Source organism: Gymnoscopelus braueri, assembly GCF_963280865.1.
Source record: "Gymnoscopelus braueri genome assembly, chromosome: 3".
In the NCBI taxonomy this organism is placed as follows: Eukaryota; Metazoa; Chordata; class Actinopteri; order Myctophiformes; family Myctophidae; genus Gymnoscopelus; species Gymnoscopelus braueri.
This window is the reverse complement of record NC_137612.1, coordinates 14,946,455-14,965,124: the sequence shown is the minus strand read 5'-3', so window position 1 is coordinate 14,965,124 and position 18,670 is coordinate 14,946,455. Positions and strand designations below refer to the sequence as shown.

The following is an 18,670-nucleotide window of genomic DNA, read 5'->3' as shown; positions in this document are numbered from 1 at the left end:
GTCAATTTCTAGCAATTGCACAACCCATGAAGCATTGAATTAATGGATTTTTTTTTTTTTGTCGCATTCCTGAGCTAATAATTTGATGATTTCCGGTAGGAGACACTAAAGAGTCTACTTTGTGTCTCCTATACCGGATACATTAGCCGGTAGGAGACGGTCATCAAATTATCGGCTTAGGAATGCGACAAAAACAAATCCATGAATTCAATGCTTCATGGGATGTGCAATTGATAGAAAATAAGTCATTTTTGGGGTGAACTGCTCTTTTAACCTGTGACCTGTGTAACATGCAGGGCATCCATCAGGTGCACACATAGGAGCCACCCAGTGCTCCAGCACCTGCCTGTTTGCTCTCATAGGAAAAATTGCCCTTCTCTTATTTAAATATGGGTATGGCTGAACCACAGTTGCTCTCCACTCTGCTCTCTTTCAATACAATGCAGGTTAGGTCGCTTTGTTTTCTCATCCTGATAAGTCTGAAAACGTTTTAGTTGAGCATGGCAGTCTCCATGTTTCTTGTTAAAACCAGAGTATAAAAGGCACGAAAATAGCTAATTAAAGTTGTCAGCACTCGCTATGCAACACTTTTTAAAAACACGCAGCAGAAGAAGGAAATGTAAACGTTTCTCAGACATATGTGGGTGCGAAGTGTGGTTTACATTATAGGACATTATGTAAGTAACACTCAAAAGTGTGAACTTGCTACAGTAGGTTCTGTTGACAGGCTTTTTTATTAGGGCTTATCTATGAATCATAATCATTAATATTTGTAATTATATGAAGTATGTATACTACACTGGGTCTATATTGTTTAACTTATCTGTTGCCTAAATTGCTACTGTACTCCACACAGTGGGGGTTGGGGGTATAGTTGAGACTTTTAAATCTCGGCTTAAGACACACCTTTACACCTTGGCATTTTAACCCCGCTTGAGAGTTTCTGTGGTCTATGTCTTATTTGTTTTCTGTGTGTTTTGCTGGTGTTTTCTGTGTTTTTTAGCATATTTTAACAGTGTATTTTGCATGATTTTCTGCACAGCACTTTGTAAACCCTGGTTGTGAAATGTGCTATACAAATAAAGTGGATTGGATTGGGCGTATAGTTGGGTAGTCTTTCTTACAATTTATATTTGCTAATAGTATGTTGGATTCATGCATAAAAAAAATAAAAACAAAAAAACGTGCCCGGTCTTAATGGGTTAAGCCAAAATTAAGGGGATTAATAGGTGAATGGAATTGTTTTTCAACTCATTCTCATGTGGCATAACACAAAGTGTTTTGGATGTAAGGTAATATAAGAATCATTGACTTGTGGTCTGCTAGGTTTGTTTGTATAAGCAAAAAGGAGTAGCTTTCACAATGAAAGTATTATTATAATATTATGTTTGTATCCCTGCATAGAAAAAGACACTGAATGCTGTGTTATGTTTTGGTATTTATTCAACAATGGATCGCAGAAAAGAACAGGGGTTTAAAAAATGCTTCACTATCACTATTTTGACATCTTGGAGAAAACAAACAAAGTCAACTACAGTTCATCAGCTGTCTTCCATTCTGCTACAGTTCCATTTTAGCGAGAAATACAAAACTTAAATAACATAACAGTTACAGTATACAGCGTTTATGTTTTTAGGTACAGAATATGGAAATAAACCTGTTTCATCTGATTATTATAGAAAGGGAATAGTGCAACTGAGATGAAGCAAATACAATGTCCACCATCTGCTTATCATCAGAACTCATCTGTATCTCTCAACTGTCTGAATTTAGGAGAGCAGTCGTACTCATAGTTTGCCACATCAGAGCAACATAGTGTGACTTTAATCCATTAAGACACGCATCTGTGTTCATTTTTAGATTTCTTTGACTATATTCAAAAACAGCAGATCTGCTATTTTTGTAAAATCATGAACATTTTGTGCAAATCTTTCAATATATATATTTTTAAAGCGAACATTTGTACCGCAAATCGTATTGCTTCTGGGGATTCTACAAATGTCTTCTAAATCTCTAACAGTTTTTCGAAAAAACTTATGTTAATATCAGTGGTGCTTAAAACCTTTTTCATGTCAAGGACCACCCAAAATTATTTGTATTTGGCCGGGACCCCCATCTCAAAATATTTTGTTCCAGGGACCCCCAGAAGCAAAGATTTGAGTTAAAGATGTTTGCTTTAAAAAGATATATATTGAAGATTTGCACAAATTTCCACAATTTTTCAAAAATAGCAGATCTACAAGCTCATAGCTCGGCACTCGGTGCCTAGCTATGAGCTTGTATATCTGTTATTTTTCAATAGCCAAGGAAATCAAAAAATGACACAGATGCGTTCCCGGTCTTAATGGGTTAACCTATGCAAGAAAACAAATTGCAAAATCGGCCAATGGTTTCATGCCCCTTTAAACAAATCTTCATAATACTAAATAACTACGCAGGAGCCTTTTCTAAAGTCAGCCACTTTTTTACTTGCTTGTTGAAAAAACTGAGTCGTTATTCTAATCTGATCTGAACGTTTCAACTCTCAGACCTCCAGTTTCTGTTTCATCACCAGCTTGTAGAGGATCTGATAGCCGTCGTCCCAGGCGTAGAGCAGCTGCTCCAGAGGGTTGTACTTGATGCTGGCGTGCGAGCCGTAGCGCTTGGGGAAGTACACCAGCGGCGCCTCGTCGGTGCTCACCAGGCCCGAGACGTCGAACACGCACTGCACGCGCGAGCGCCCCGGCTGCTTGGTGTTGTACACCACGTACAGCGTGCCGCAGATGACGAACGCCGCCTCCGCGTTCTCCCGCGGACAGTTGGTGTCCCACATCTGCTCGATGTCCAGGGTGCCGGCGTCCATCTTGGCCAGAGAGATGTGGCCTCTCTCTTGCTGCTGCGTGGCGTAGATGGCCCACAGGCCTTCCTCGTCCACGGCCAGGTCGATCTTGGTCTCCGCGTTGAGGCCGTACACGGGCACCTGGTCCTGTGTTGGTGGGAATTCATTGGTCAAGCGGTAATAGGAATTAAACGGGGTCCAGAGCAAGGGGCCAGCTTCTGAGTTGTAAATTGAGGCTATATAGGAATATGAATGGCCTGTAGTCTCGCTGTTTCACCCATGCTCGTGTCAGAAGCAATTAGGCTCTATTCAAGCGGATGGGTTTTTGCCGAACTTTGCACTTGATTGTATTACCTTAATAAACATTGTCATAAATACTATATGCTTCCAGTCGCTAGTTTAAAGTCTTCTTTCAATCACCATGACATGCATTTTGGTAAATTATGGTCCCATTTATTTAAACATTGAAATTGAAAAATAGGCTTAATTTACGGTCTGTAAAGTCTATGGGAGTAACGTTGTCCATATTTTTTACTGTCTATGGTTGAGAACCACTGCCATAAACGATAACTATCAGGTCAAAGAGCGACATCTTGGCTCTTACGCCATGTAAAATATCATGTATAGGACACACAGATAAATAACATAAGATGAACTACATAATGTATACTGGAATAAAGGTTACATATAAACAACCATGATAGTATAATTATGATTTCTTCCTCCTCACCTGCACGGGGAACACGGCGCTGTCCACCGCAGAGCTGTTCCTCAGGTCGTACCGGACCACCATGGGCATGCCGTCCGCCTCCTTCACGTAGTAGGCGTGGTGCTTGTAGACGGCGTGGCCCGTGCCCTTCCAGGCCGAGGGCAGCTTCTGGAGCTTGGCCAGAGACGCGCCGGGCGAGCCGGTGAAGTCGTGCACGGAGTTGAACTCGTAGATGGCGTCTCCGTCCGTGCCGTTGAACACGTACACCTTGCCCGACCGGCTCTCGCCGATGTCTTTGGTCCACATGCCCCTCGTGCCTCCGAGTCTCTTCAGGATCTTCATGGCTTTGATGCTGGAGATCATGTCCCTGCAGTCTAGAAGAGAGGAGATGTGTTTACGTTGTGTTACAAGAACAGCATTTGTGTGAGTGTAAGAAAAATGGGCCTGAAAGAGTACACCCGGAAATCACGTGATCTAAACAAATTCCAGCCTGTCCGGTCTAATGTTATCAGATTTATAAAAAAAACATTTATCTCTAATTTATTTTCCCAGATTGCGGTTTTGGTGAAAACAAGTTATATTCAACTGCCGATAACTAAAGAAAGGAAGATCGTGGTTACAATTTTTTTTTCAGATGAAAGAACAGACCCTCGTCTTTACCCCCAGACATCTGATGTTTACATCTTTGAAAAATAATTCTGTGGGTCTCGAAAGATTAGTAAAAATGCTGGCAGTGGCGGATGAATTAATTAATTAATTCCTGGCAGTGGATGTGTTAAACACTATACATGTCTCAGCAGGATCTAGAAATACATGTCCATGCATTCATCTTCAGTAAACTTTTAGACTACTGTAACGGTGTCTTTAGTTTAGAGGTCTCCATAAAAAAACGACTGCAGTTGATACAGAACGCTGCTGCTGCTCGAGACCTTACTATAATACCAAGAAAGTGGAGCATATCACTACAGTTCTTAAATCCTTACACTGGCTCCCTTTGTGTCAAATAATTGATTTCAAAATACTCTGTTGGTCTATAAAGCTTTGAATGGTTTAGGGCCAAAACCCAAAATATATTTCTGATCTTGTATGATATCACAAACCATCCAGACCATCCAGAAAGGATCTGCTTTCTGTCTCTAAAACCAAACATAAACGTGGGGAAGCAGCATTTAGTTTTTATGCACCACATATAAAGCCTAGAAAAGCGCTGCATAAATCATATGTATTATTATAATTATTATTATAATTATATCTGGAAGAAAAGCTTGTAAATCTTTTGCAAATCTTTGAATATATATATATATTTTTAAAGAGAACAAGTAAAGTAAAACAATCGGAGTACTTTATCCACCACTGCGTGGTAATAACATACCCATGCTTGCACATGCAAACGAGACAGATGTAGAGAGCAATTACATACAGTACCTACTACTAATTACCTGTATATCTCTGAGATATACAGGTAATTAGTAGTAGGTACTGTATGTAATTGCTCAGGGGTTTCAAAATAGGTGCGTCAGTATTTATTTTCACATGTTTTCAAATTACAGACCTCTGAAAGGGGGGGCTCAGGAGGAGGAAGTGGTATTTTTGACAAACAAATTCATCATGACAAACTAGGTCAGGCTCAGAGCCCAAGCCAAGTTATTCTCAGAAACGCTTTCCGCATCAAAAAAGAAGGTTGAAAAACGGTGAGCACTAGGAATGCAAAATAAATAAATAAAAATCCCTCAGTATGAGTAATTACTGACTTATCAGAAGACAAGCTGTGATCTTCATGGTCACAGTCATATTTATCATGTTCCCAGGGGTAGGCGACCTGCCAACATTGGCACAGGGGAGGGTGATCACTGGCACACTGGCATAAGTGTGAGAGAGAGGATTTTTATTTTGAAATAAACACTTTTTTTTAATGTAGTCAAATAAATTAAGTCCCCTCACATTTCTATTTAAATTACATCCTGCACATAATTCTACATTAATTCAAACTCTCAACTCTGACTGGGGAGGGAGTCTGGGATAAATGTAAAACAAATATTTTATGTTCATGTGGTGTCATTATTAAACATAATGTTGATATGGCACACTGACTAGAAAATAAAGAAAATAAAATAAAAACATGGCACTTCATGTCAAAAGGGTTGCCAACCACCTACAAGCTCCAAAATCAACCATCCAGAGTCAGAACTTTCTTCCTATGACTAATCCGCCAAACGTTCCTGATAAGACGGTTTTCATACTCGTTTTGCTGCCAACCAAACTCCCCTACTCAGTAATCTGATTGACATGGTGTGGTTTTGAAATGGTTATAGAAGGATCAGGCAGGCCTCCCTCTCACACTGACGCAGTGGTGTAAAGTAACAAAGTACATTTACTCAAGAATGTACTTAAGTACAATTTTGAGGTATTTTTACTTAACTGGAGTATTTGCAATTTTCTGTACTTTTACTTCTACTCCACTACACCTCAGAGGCAAATATTGTATGTTTACTCCACTACAATCGTTTGAAAACTTGAGTTACTAGTTACTTTGTAGACTTTGTAGAATATTATTACAAAACATACCCACTTCAACCCTATATACATTTCGGCCATTTGAAAATAGCCGATCTACAAGCGCACAATGTGAGCCTGCATGTAGTGAGCTTGTAGATCGGCTATTTGCAAAAGATTTCTATGCATTTGAAAACTTGTACTTTAATCAAGTACATTTTGATTATCTGACTTTTACTTGCAAAAATTATACTTTTACTTAAGTAAAAAAATGGAGTACTTTTTCCTCCACTGCACTGCACTGCAGTTGGTCCAGAATGCTGCAGCTTGTCCTTTTAACAGGAAACATCTCCCCCATACTGGCCTCTCTTCACCTTTCACTGACTCCCTGCATGTTTTGGGGATTGATTTTCAGATCTTATTGTTTGCCTTCAAAACATTAAAAGGGCTTTTTTGCCACAACCTGACTTTTAACAACCACACACATCCCATCACGGTACACTGGCTGTCCCAAGACGTGACTTGTTGTGACAGTTGTATGGTGTAATTCAGGGGGTCCGGGACCCCTAGGGGGTCCTCAGAGTTACTACTTGGGGGTCCGCAAAATCTTTGTTGTGAGCTTGTAGATCTGCTATTTTTGGCAAAGAGGTATAGGTGTAGAGGGAAAAAAAGAGCAAAAAAAAAGGTTAATCTGAAACACAATTTTATATAACATAGAGGGGGGTCCCTGCTTCATCTCTCTCTCAGCTAGGGGTTCCTTGGCCTGAAAACGTTGAAGACCCCTGTTTTAAAGATTATTTTATTGATTGTTTAAGAAAAGTTTTCTTTAAACATTCTTTAAACTGGGAAGGATAGTAAGCTAATGTGTGAGTATGTTATTCTGACAAGAGCCATTCATATGGAAAGAAATGAGGGGGATTTATATGGGTGAATGGAATTGTTTTTCAACTCATTCTCATGTGGCATAATAACACAAAGTGTTTTGAATATAAGGTCATATAACTAAGAAACATTGACTTGTGGTCTGCTAGGTTTGTTTGTATAAGCAAAGTGGAGTGAAAGTATTATCATAATATTGTGTTTGTGACAGTTATGGCTCCTATCAACCTCTGGAATGAGTTTCCTCTTGCATGTTAAGACTGACCCCTGACACACTGTGTAAAACACATTTATTCCTTTGAAATAATGCATGAGAATTGCCTTTATTTATTTTTTATGGTCTTATTATTCTTATTGTCATTTTGTCTTTTACCTTCTGGTGGTTCCAGTTCACCACCAGAGGGAGCTCCACTGGTCTCATTCCCCCCATTGTCTCTATTCTCAAAATAAGCTGCTTGATTCAGTATTTATATATTCGATATTCATTTTATCAGACACGCCCCCTTCCTATACAAAGCCATTTTAACTTCAAACTCCATTTTTAACATCAACATCATCATCTAAAACACCCGTCCTTGGTTCTGGCGACTGATATTGTCCTTCTAATACGTGAGGAGATCCAGTTTTTTCAATTACTTTATTCATTTATTTAAAATGTTTGGGGGGGAAATGAAAAAAAAGTTAATGCAATAAAAAAACACTGCCCCCTCGTGTATTAGGAGGGCAGGGTGAGTCACCAGAACCAAGAACGGGTGTTTTTTGATGAAAAAAAAGAGTTTGAAGTTATAATGGGTTTGTATAGGAAGGGGGCATGTCTGATAAAATCAAATATCAAATAATGAATCAAGCAACTGTCTGGGGGCCTCACAAAAGCCTGAGTAGACGATATCGATAAAATGTGAAATATCCCTTTAATGGATTAATGAAGTATTCAATCAGTTAATCAGAAACACCTCCTCACCTGAGAGCTTGGCGTACTTGACCTTGTTCTTCTCCTTCACCAGGGTGACCTGCTGCTCGATGAGCTTGTCGTCCACGTCCACGCAGGGCGCGGCGCCGCCGTTCTGCGTCTCCAGGTAGTCCAGCTCGCGCTCCACGCGGTCCACCCGCGTGCCCACGCCGTCCAGGTGGGTCCTCAGCGCCTCCTTCTCCTTGTCCAGGTTCTCCAGCTGGGAGACCATCTGCTGCTTCAGCTCCCGCAGCTCCGAGGCGTAGCGGGTCGTCTGCTCGTGCCACAGAGAGATGCGATCCTATAGTTTGCGCAAAAAGGAGGAGATCAATGGAACTGTTGTCCATGTCCACAGCCCACACATATACATAGATACTGCATTTAGACATACTCATTTCACATATCTTGGAAGCATCATTCACCATGATGGGGGAGCAAGTAAGGACATTCAAAACCGGAGCAACAAAGCACACACATCATGCTACTTGCATGGGCCTGGTCTACAATATTCGACACAACATTGGGATCCCCCTGTATTTGCCAAAATACTTCCAAAACGTAAATGAAGTCCACAATCATAACACCAGAGGCAGCTCCACTGATCATGTTCAACCCATATTTGGCACAAACAAGGGAATGAACTCTTTCTCATGCTATTCAACAAAAATGTGGAATGCCCTACCCAAAGGAGTAAAGGAGTGTAAAACCCTACTCACTTTCAAAACTGCCCTAGAATCACCTTCAGGAGGCTGCAATTCCAAATTGGCCCCTGTCAAAGTCTTAACCTAGCCCCCCCCCCTCCCCTCCTCCTAAAACTGTCTGTAGCCTACATACTTCTTGTTTTTCATACCAGTAACCTGTAAGCTGATTGTATGACGTTCTGCATAGTAGTGTATATTTGTATGTCTTCTTAAATGTCATCATGATTTGAGTGCACGGGGATCTCATTTTAAATAAGCCAAGTGCTTTTATGAGCGATCCAGTTTAGAGGATTGTATTGTGAATTGTACTTCCATGTACTTTTACCATGTCTTTCTAAATAAAGTATTCAATCAATCAATCAATGCCCGCGCAAAATCCTGCACATATTCTGGCCCAAGACCATCTCAAACAATAAACTTCTCAACATCACTGCACACAACAAGATGACATGCACTGCATAATCAATAGACGCAGGTGGACCTGGATTGGCCATGTCCTCAGAATGGACATCAACGCATTACAATGGACCCCAGAAGGCAAAAGGAAGAAAGAGAGGCCTATAGAAGGACGTGGCTAGGACGATAGAGAAGGAGCTCCTAAAATGACACGGCGTAGGACGATAAAGAACATGGCTAAAGACAGATGGAAGTGGAGAAACCCGGCATAATGGGGATAAAGTAAGTAAGCATTTAGACATTTTGCTATTACTTATTTTTTTATTTTTTTATCCCACGATTTTTGTAACCCATTTTTTCACCCAGTGCCAATTGCCTAAGGGCTGTAACCCTGGGCGCTACTCTCCATCTGCCAGCCTGGGGAGAGCCCCGAGCTGAGCTCATGCTTCCTTCAATGCATGAGGAGTGAGCAGGCCGCTTCTTATCACCTGACAGGGGGAAGTTTCCCCGGTAGGATGTAACACGGTAACGCGTGGAAGGAACACGTTATTCCAAACAGTTCCTTTCCCCTCCATTAAGTGCCCCGGCTGGCCAGGGGGTGGCAGTATAGAGACGAGGATTACTGCATGTTTTTGTGAGGGGAGAACATGCGAACTCCACACAGAAAGGCCCTTTTTTGCAACATTTTTCTATTACTGATTCATTGTCATTATGTACAGTGCCCAATGCACATAAAATGCCCTATTTGTCATGCTCATGCTATACAGTGTCACATAAATGGAGCACAAATAGCAGATCTACAAGTTCACAACGTGTCACGGTACAGTGTACATACAAGGCAAGGGAATTATGAGACTGTCAGTTGTCATCGTTTGGAAGAGAACGGACATTTAAGTCAGTATATCTGAAACATAGAAATCTGGAGACAATTTCTATGAAGCCCATAGCATTATAGACACCAACGCATTATAATGCATCCATAATGAGTTTCTATAAGCCTTCAAAATGCCTTATGTCTGATATTGCTCATTTGCTCTACCCATTTTTGCATGAATGGTTATAAAAGTCTTTTACAGAACATCCTGTAAAGTTTCAAATAAAAAGAAAAATGTGTTACCTCCCTAAATAAAGACACGAAGGGTCGAAGGCGTAAAAGCAACTCTTAGAACAGATTATGGCCACTTCTTATTCCAGTACTAATAATTATTGAAACTATCATCTTATTCATTTGAAGATAAACAAATTATAGAGGGGAGGATTAATCCTTAATTAAATTGTGGTTAAGGACACCTGCTTATCCAACTGATTGCCACAGCTGCCTTCATACCTCTTCCCGGCCTTATGCCAACAGTTGCAATCCTTATTGTAACTCTCCTATTCCTTGTCTGCAGTAGTAAAGGGGGCTTCATATAGTTCATAATATCTGGAGGGCTTGAAGGAAGGTAAAGTAGAATCCAATTATGAAAGTATTGGCTGCATAAAAGGGCAAGAATGTAAGGAAACAAGATGAGACTTGACTGATTAATGAGGTGTGCAAATTGCAACCTCAGCATGTGTAGTACAGGCAGTGTTTGATGTGATATAGATAAGGACAGTATAGACTATAGAGACAGGAAACAGAAGGTGTGAGAGAGACGCCACACAGCTCTCCAGCTGGAATCGAACCAGGGGATGTTGCAACGATGTGGTCCACAGACACACTATACCTGGTTATCTACACAGCATTGGTTCTCAAAGTGGAGTCCGGGGACCCCCAGGAGGCCCCCAGCGAAAGTAGATAATATGCTATTCAAAAATAGCAGATCTGCAAGCTCATAGCGCATCACTTCGTGACGCACTTTTCTGCCACAAAATGTGTGCAATTCTTTGAATATTATATATCGTTTTTTCTTTGCTTCTGGGGGGTCCCTGGCACAAAATATGTTTGAGATGGGGGTCCGCAGTCAAATATATATGATTTTGGGGGTCCTTGACGTGAGAAAGTTTGAGAACCACTGATATTCTACTGTACAGTACAGTGCTTCAGCTTTTTTTTCTTTTCTTTTTTTTTGTGCAAAGGTTACGGTTGTGGTTTTTGCTACAGTGTAGTTTCCAGGAAATGATTGTGTCTGGGAGGCATCTTGCTCTGGTTTACTGTACCTCTGACTCACTTGCTGTACTTTTTATTTGGATAAATAAACACATGATAGTGAATTTGTCAAAAAGATTAACCCATTCAATCCGGGAAACGCATCTGTGTCACTTTAGATTTCTTTGGCTATTCAAAAATAGCAGATCTACAAGCTACGAGCTTGTAGATCTGCTATTATCGTGAACATTTTCACAAATCTTTGAATATATATGCTTTTTAAAGCAAACATTTGTAACTCAAATCTTTGCTTCTGGGGGATTCTACAAATGTCTTCTAAATCCTAACTGTTTTCTGAAAAACGTATGTTGCTATAATATCAGTGGTGCTCAAACTTTTTCATGTCAAGGACCCCCACAATTATATGTATTTGGCCGCGGACCCCCATCTCAAAATATTTAGTTCCAGGGACCCCCATGAAGCAAAGATTTGAGTACAAATGTTCCCTTTAAAATATATGTATTAAAAGATTTGCACACATTTTAAAGATTTTTCAAAAATAGCAGATCTACCGCTTGTATATCTGCTATTTTTTTTATAGCCAAATAAATCTTAAAATGACATAGATGCATTCCTGTTCTTAATTAATGGATTAGGATCAGGAAAATGTAATCAAACCAAACCAGAAACTTGCAATAAGCTCTCTGTCTCACACAGACACAGTGACAAGCTTTATATGTGCTGCTAGACAGCATGCAGACTTAAAAAGAAATACTGTAGCAAAGGCAGAATAAATCATAATGACCTTCATACTAAAGATGAATTCATCAACCCCTCCTTGTTCAACATCCATTTATAACACAAAACATTTGTCACAGTCTTTAAAAAGTAGGCTATACTCAATTGCATCAGATCTTACAAATTGCTCCTTTAAAATAATAATCAATCCTCATTGACATTAATCAATTCTGCTTTGTTAATCTTAATCAGTCTCTTGAACCAGATTGCAGTAAGTTTTAAGAGGAGCTGCATTTCTCTGTATTTTTCCTGAGCATTTCTCTCCACACATCTGCATTCCATTGATGGAATCCCCATGTTCCTGGAAAATTATATTTCCTGAGAGCCACTCTGGACCCTGGAGCCCCGGGTTCGGAAGCAGTGGTGGGAAAAGTACTCAAATGTTTTACTTAAGTAAAAGTAGCAATACCAAATTATAAAAAATATAATAATAAGTAAAAGGCCTGTGTTCAAAATGTTACTTGAGTAAAAGTACAAAAGTAGTGGCATCAAAATATACTTAAAGTACAAAAAGTAAAAGTACTAAAATGTTTGGCGCGTTGTGAGCTTGTAGATCTGTTATTTTCAAATAGCCTATGTATAAAATAGGGCTAAAGTGGTTAATTTTATAATATGATAATGTAAATCTGCAAAGTAACTAGTAACTAAAGTTTTCAAATAATTGTAGTGGAGTAAAAGTACAATATTTGCCCCTGAGATGTAGTGGAGTAGAAGTATAAAGTATTGAAAATTGGAAATACTCCAGTAAAGTAAAAAAAAACAAAAAACTCAAAATTGTACTTAAGTACAGTACTTGAGTAAATGTACTTAATTACTTTACACCACTGTTAGGAAGGGAGGAAGAGAAGGGAGAGACAGTCTTACCTCAATTGCAAGCAGTCTCCTCTCCAAATAGTCAATCAGGGCCTGATGTTGTTGAGCGTTGGAAAAGCAGGCCAACGCTGCAACAACCAACAGGATAACTGCTCTCATTTTGTCTGTCTGGATGGTAGACAGTCAGTCACTGCAGCCTCAGAGTGACGAGGCTATAGAAGAAGTGAGGGACCAACGTAGGAAGCAGCAGATTTCCCCAAAGCTTCACTGGAATGTTTTAGTAAGCACACAGAGGAGGAGCTCAGGACTCAGCACATCTGGCACTGATGGAGCCATAATTATTATTCTCTCTGAAAGAAACACACGTTACAGCCCACCTACACTCTCCTAATTTAGACTTTGATGTGGTCGATTTACAATTTACAATTAAGGCTGTTGGAGTTGAATTTCACCTTATGACCCACACAAAGTACAGATACTTGTAGCACGGAGACAATAAGGAAAAACCAGACTCAGACAGACAACCAAGGGTATAAGGAAACATGTTTGTATTCAGATCAGAGAGATATAGAAGGTTACAGTATATCACAGGTATGGTTCCGCATCATCCGGCCGTCCGTCTCTCCGTAGTGTAACAGAGCAAGCACGAGCTTTTAACATTGTCCAGTAACATAAACATATGACATCATAGGATGTGACATCGATGAGGTTCCGGGTGAAGGTGGACTTCTCGGATTGGATGAGAGCGATGGTTACGTCGTCGTCTGATGATGGTAGATGATGGTAGATTATGATGGAGGATGATGGTGTGACAGTTTATCTCTGGACAACAGCGTCCCCATGTCTGGGTCAACACGTTTGACATCTTGCTCTGACCCACTGGTCAGTGGAGGCTTGGTGACATGGGTGCAAGACAGCTGTAAGAAAGGATTAGTGTGGAAAAGAACACCGATATGGTGTTCTCATAACATAGATTGTCACAGAAAGCCTGTAGCATGTCTTTGACCTTGGCTTGCAGACACAGAGACTGCTAGTAGAGAGTACAGAGTACTTTTACCATGACAAAGTACAGGCCCATAATGAGACCATAATTAATATGACATTTTAGTAATGTTAAGGACCCTAGACACATTATGATAATTAAGATAAGATAAGAGATTAAATGACTCTATCAAAGGCATTTAATCCAGAGCGATTTAGGCCTACAGTAAGCAAGGTAAACACAAGGTAACACATCAAATGCATAGACTCTACACTGTAGAGCCTCAGTAATCTGGGATCATAGGTAAACCAAGAACCTATCATCAGTCTCAACATTATAGTATCAATAATCATATTTTATGAATATGTAATGATCAATACTCAACATAATACTGATGTTAACCCTCTTTCAACCATGGTGTCCGTATTTTGGGCATGTGGTTATAGGCAAACATTTTAGTTTTTAAAAACATATTGAGAAAATTGTAGATCTACAAGTAATGAAAAAAGCATATACAACAGGCCTTAAGTGCTTAATGTATTGGGGCATGGCTTCTCTCTTTTTAACAAAAGCATGGAAATATAATTTGACACAGGATCGCCCAGCAGGAGGGTGACGTGTAGCTGATCTACAAGCTCAAAACGTGTCGTTTTGTGCTTCTAGATTCTGTTTTCAGCCCAAGGACCCCCTAGCTGAGAGAGAGATGAAGCAGGGACCCCCTCTATATTGTATAAAATTGTGTTCAGATTCAACTTTTTTTGTTTACGTGGTCTGCTCTCTTTTTCCCTCACACCAAACACCTCACACCAAAGTAATCGCTAAGAAGATCTCTAAAGAAAACAATCGATAGTTGTTGCAGCACTTGGGTTGCAAGAAAGTCTGGAAAAACACTTTGACACAGGATCACCTTCCTCAGCATGAGAGGAGAGACAGAGAGGAAGAGGAATGAATGTGAGGGGGAGAGAGGGGGGGGGGGGTGTGAGGGGGAGTGAGAGGAAATGAGCCCTGTAGTTTAACATAACCTGCACACCCACATATACAAATCTATATAGCGTTGTTGTCGGGCAGAAACCTCTTATCTCCATATTCTAACGCTTTGTGTTTTTTTCGTAAATCAACGCCCTACTTCATTGGTTCTCAAAATGGGGTCCGGGGACCCCCAGGGGTCCTTGGGGGGATACCAGGGGGTCCCCAGCTAAATGAGTTAATATAGCGTTACATACATTTTAACTACTTTAACCATATTTTGTACTTTGGGCTATTCAGAAATAGAAGATCTACAAGCTCATAGTGCGGCACCGAGTGCCACACTATGAGCTGTAGATCTGCTATTTTAGAAAAATCCCTGGCACAAAATATTTTTGAGATGAGGGTCCGCAGCCAAATACATATCATTTTGGGGGTCCTTGACATGAAAAAGTTTGAGAGCCACTGACCTACTTGATCATACTACTACAGCGTCACTCAAAAGCATTAAAAGTAGTAGATCCACAAGCTTGTAGATCTGTTACTTTTGATATTTTTGGAATTTGAATCCTGAAAAGTTACGGTTTTGGACATATGAGGTTTCCACTCGACAGAGTCTTTGGGCAAATAAGACGACACTGTGTCATTATGAAATTAAAGACCCCAAAATGTGACCATGTCATTAACACCCACACAACAGCATGGCCTCTGCCTTAATTTTTACTGAGGTTATTAATCATTTCTTCTTCATTATTCTACCCTCTTATTTTTCTGTTTTATTTTGTACTTCTTCTTATTGTAATTCACATATGTCACGGGGGGCACGGTGGCACAGTCGGTAGTGCTGTCGCCTCACAGCTAGAAGGTCCTGGGTTCGATTCCCGCAGGGGACGCTGTGGGCGCTGGGGGTGTGTTCTCTCCTCCGCGTCATCAGTGCCCATACCCTAGGTGGGGTTGGCGAAAGGGCCTTTCTGTGTGGAGTTTGCATGTTCTCCCCGTGTCTCCTAGGGTAGGGTAGGTACCCTCACAAAAACATGCAGTAATCCTGGTCACTATACTGCCTCCCCCTGGCCAGCCGGGGTGCCTGATGGAGGGGAAGGGAACTGGTTGGAATAACGTGTTCCTTCCACGCGCTACGTCCAACCAGGGAAACTCTCCCCTGTCAGGTGACAAGAAGGTCAGTTGGCTCTCATGCATTGAAGGAGGCATGAGCTCGGCCCTGGCCTCCCTAGGTTGGCAGAGGGAAGGTAGTGCCCAGGATTACATAGACAATTGGCACTGGGTGTAAAAAATAGGGTTACAAAAATCGTGGGATAAAAAAAAAAAAAAAAAAAAAGTAATTCACATATCTCTGCTGAAACCAAAATATTCAAAAATATTAACTTTTCAGGAAATGAAAAAACAAACAATAAAAAAAAACACGTTTTTAAAACAACACAACACTGCCTCATCAAAGTTGGTATAGTGGCTTTATACATTGTCGGATACTTGAATGTGTCCTTATTATCATTGATTTATTAAAGAAAGAAAAAAAGTTGAAAAACAGACATTTCTTTGTTTCTGCCTGGCAGCGACATATCCTTTTACAATGTGTTTGTTTTGCACTCCCTTAACCACATGAACCCTATACGAGTCCCTATATTCTGGGGGGAGAACATTGAGCACAAATGGACAATCTACAAGCTCAGAATGCATCAGGGAAAAAAATAGGGGACCAAGTATATAGACCGCTGGGTAGTGATGGGTCGTTCATGGTCGATTCGTTCTAAGAACTAGTTCTTTGCCGTAAACGTGAACGAACCCATTCACTTCCTGAAACTGTTACGTTCACGACAGTCCCCCCCCCCCCCCCCCCCGCTCCGCGAACGTCACGCACACAGGAGGACGGGAGGGCGCGGGCTAAGCTTAGACCTGTCACCGGACCATGAGCGCAGTTTACCGCGCGGAACCGGAAGCGCTACTGAACGAGAACGTGAACAAATCATTTGAACGAATCATTGTCGTGAACGTGAACAAAAGCTTGTAGATCGGTTATTTTTGGCAAAGAGGTGTAGAGGGAAAAAAGAGCAGACCAATAGAACAAAAAAAGTTTAATCTGAAACACAATTTTATACAATATAAAGGGGGTCCCTGCTTCATCTCTCTCTCTCAGCTAGGGGGTCCTTGGCCTGAAAACGTTGAAGACCCCTGCTTTATGAAGCCAAGGTGTATCTGATACTTTCATAACACATTGGTCTTCACGTATAACTTAAGGTTAATTTATACAAATGGTTTATGCTCTGTGTCTTAATGTCTCAATGCTTAATGCTTTGTGAATAGCACGCAACTGTTGGTGTAAATAAAAAACATCACGTGAATGCGTGAAAGCACCTGGGACGTATCATCAGTGTTGTAGCCTGGGGTCAACGGGTGTTTCGGGTCTCACAACATACACCCTCGCCCTGCAGGTGACACAGGCGGGGTTGAGCAAGCCCCCGACTTAGGTCCCAGTAGCTACCCACGGTCAGTCCTCTTAGGGAAAGACAGGGCCCCTCAGTCCGCTTCTCCGGAACTACTCTGCCGGGACCGGGGGAGGCTCTGGCACGTGGAGGGACTAGGCTCTGTGGATGGCCCCTCCTTAGTCTCACCAGGTCCAGGACCTGAGCGTTGCACCAGACTCCCCCTTCTCCAAACATTTCACTCCGGCGTGATGGGGTCCTGGGCCGTGGTGGTACTTCAGGCTCCACTTGCGGCTTCACGGAAGACGCAGGCTGGGGCGCCAACCCATACTGCTCCCGGGTGCACCGTCTACATTCCGGCTGTCAACCATCTCTCCGGTGGTCACCAGACTGTTCCTGGTTGTCACATTGTTGAAATGTGCTATGCCTTGCCTTGCAACCATTTGGATTTGGTTCTTTCGGTCCCACTTCTAGAACCAAACCATGGTTCGAGAAAAGTTCATTTAATGTTGAAAGAACAGAATGCAGAGCAGAGAGGATTAGCCACAGAATAACTAGCTTTGTTTACTTTAGTGGGAAACTGAAACCATTCATCTGTTCTCAGACTTCCCACTAAACGTTTGTCTATGCTTTCAAAACCACTTGATTGTTTACAGGCAGGTTTCATCAATTCATTCATCATCATTACTGTAATGTCATCTCAAAACATTATCTCTGTGGATGAGAGTTTCATCCTCAGTGTTATAACTTAAAAATGGACTTAGGGTCCTAATCTAGACACAGTTTAAAGTACTGTGTAGCATCATTGTTTGACTGGTGAATCTAATATCACTGTAACACATCTGGACATCTGCTTTTCACAAAACACCAAGCAAAGGAAACGTACTGTATACAATGGCATTAGGATGTATAAAACAAAAGAAGTACAGTTACAGTGCAGAAGAGAAAGAAAAAGAGAAAATAAAAGTAACTCAATCAAAGGCAGTGGAAAAACAGAAAGGTCTTTAGTTGTGTTTTAAAAGAAATAAGAGTGGCAGCAAAACAGACCTTTATCTCAGATGACCTGAGAGGTCTGGATGGTTCATGATATCGTACAAGATCAGAAATGTATTTTGGCCCTGTGGTATATTGAAATAGCTAGTTCTAGAAACACCTAAGATGAACACACTTAAGGACTTATGGAGCCAGATTTGAACACACACACACACACACACACACACACACACACACACACACACACACACACACACACACACACACACACACACACACACACACACAGAGCAGCCTGATCTCCAGAGAATACCGTAACATTGCACGGAACAGTGCACTTCATTCCGTGGATAGTCGCCTCGGAACTCCCAAATTGCGTGCATATGTACGGCGAGTCCCACGGTGGGCGTAACCAGTCGCAACACGGAAAAACCCGGAAGCAGAGCAGTCCGCACAATAAAATTTACGATTCTGTGCCTATCGGTACATAACTCAAACGGCGCTGAGTAGGCACAGGCGAATGTCACACCGTTCAGGACGGCAACTCGGTCGCCTTAGCTCCCTCGGTGGTCCTTCACGGGGTGACAATTCGCCTGTGACTGCGCGCCTCCGAAATGGTTTAGTCACAAAGGCAGCGCCGTACCATATGCACGCAATTCGGGAGTTC

General features: G+C 41.3%; 2 protein-coding genes across 3 annotated transcripts in view; both read right to left on the bottom strand.

The window, feature by feature from the left end:
* Positions 1-18,670, bottom strand: part of LOC308080678 (sphingolipid delta(4)-desaturase DES1-like) — a 252,203-nt gene that overhangs the window by 101,513 nt on the left and 132,020 nt on the right. The gene's annotated exons all lie outside the window — the stretch shown is intronic.
* On the bottom strand, positions 1,426-12,894 carry olfml3b (olfactomedin-like 3b). Its single transcript, XM_080424917.1, has 4 exons — positions 12,676-12,894; positions 7,861-8,149; positions 3,549-3,901; positions 1,426-2,965 (listed from the first exon to the last, which is right to left on the bottom strand). Exons 1-4 carry the CDS (start codon positions 12,781-12,783, stop codon positions 2,525-2,527), a joined length of 1,191 nt encoding a protein of 396 aa, XP_080281043.1. The 5' UTR covers positions 12,784-12,894; the 3' UTR covers positions 1,426-2,524.

Excerpts from the sequence above, each read along its gene's own strand:
- olfml3b (XM_080424917.1), bottom strand. The coding sequence starts at position 12,783 with ATGAGAGCAGTTATCCTGTTGGTTGTTGCAGCGTTGGCCTGCTTTTCC. Across the intron at positions 3,902-7,860 it reads CAAGTACGCCAAGCTCTCAG|ACTGCAGGGACATGATCTCC; the intron begins GTGAGGAGGTGT and ends CCTCTCTTCTAG. Across the intron at positions 2,966-3,548 it reads GCGCCGTGTTCCCCGTGCAG|GACCAGGTGCCCGTGTACGG; the intron begins GTGAGGAGGAAG and ends CCACCAACACAG.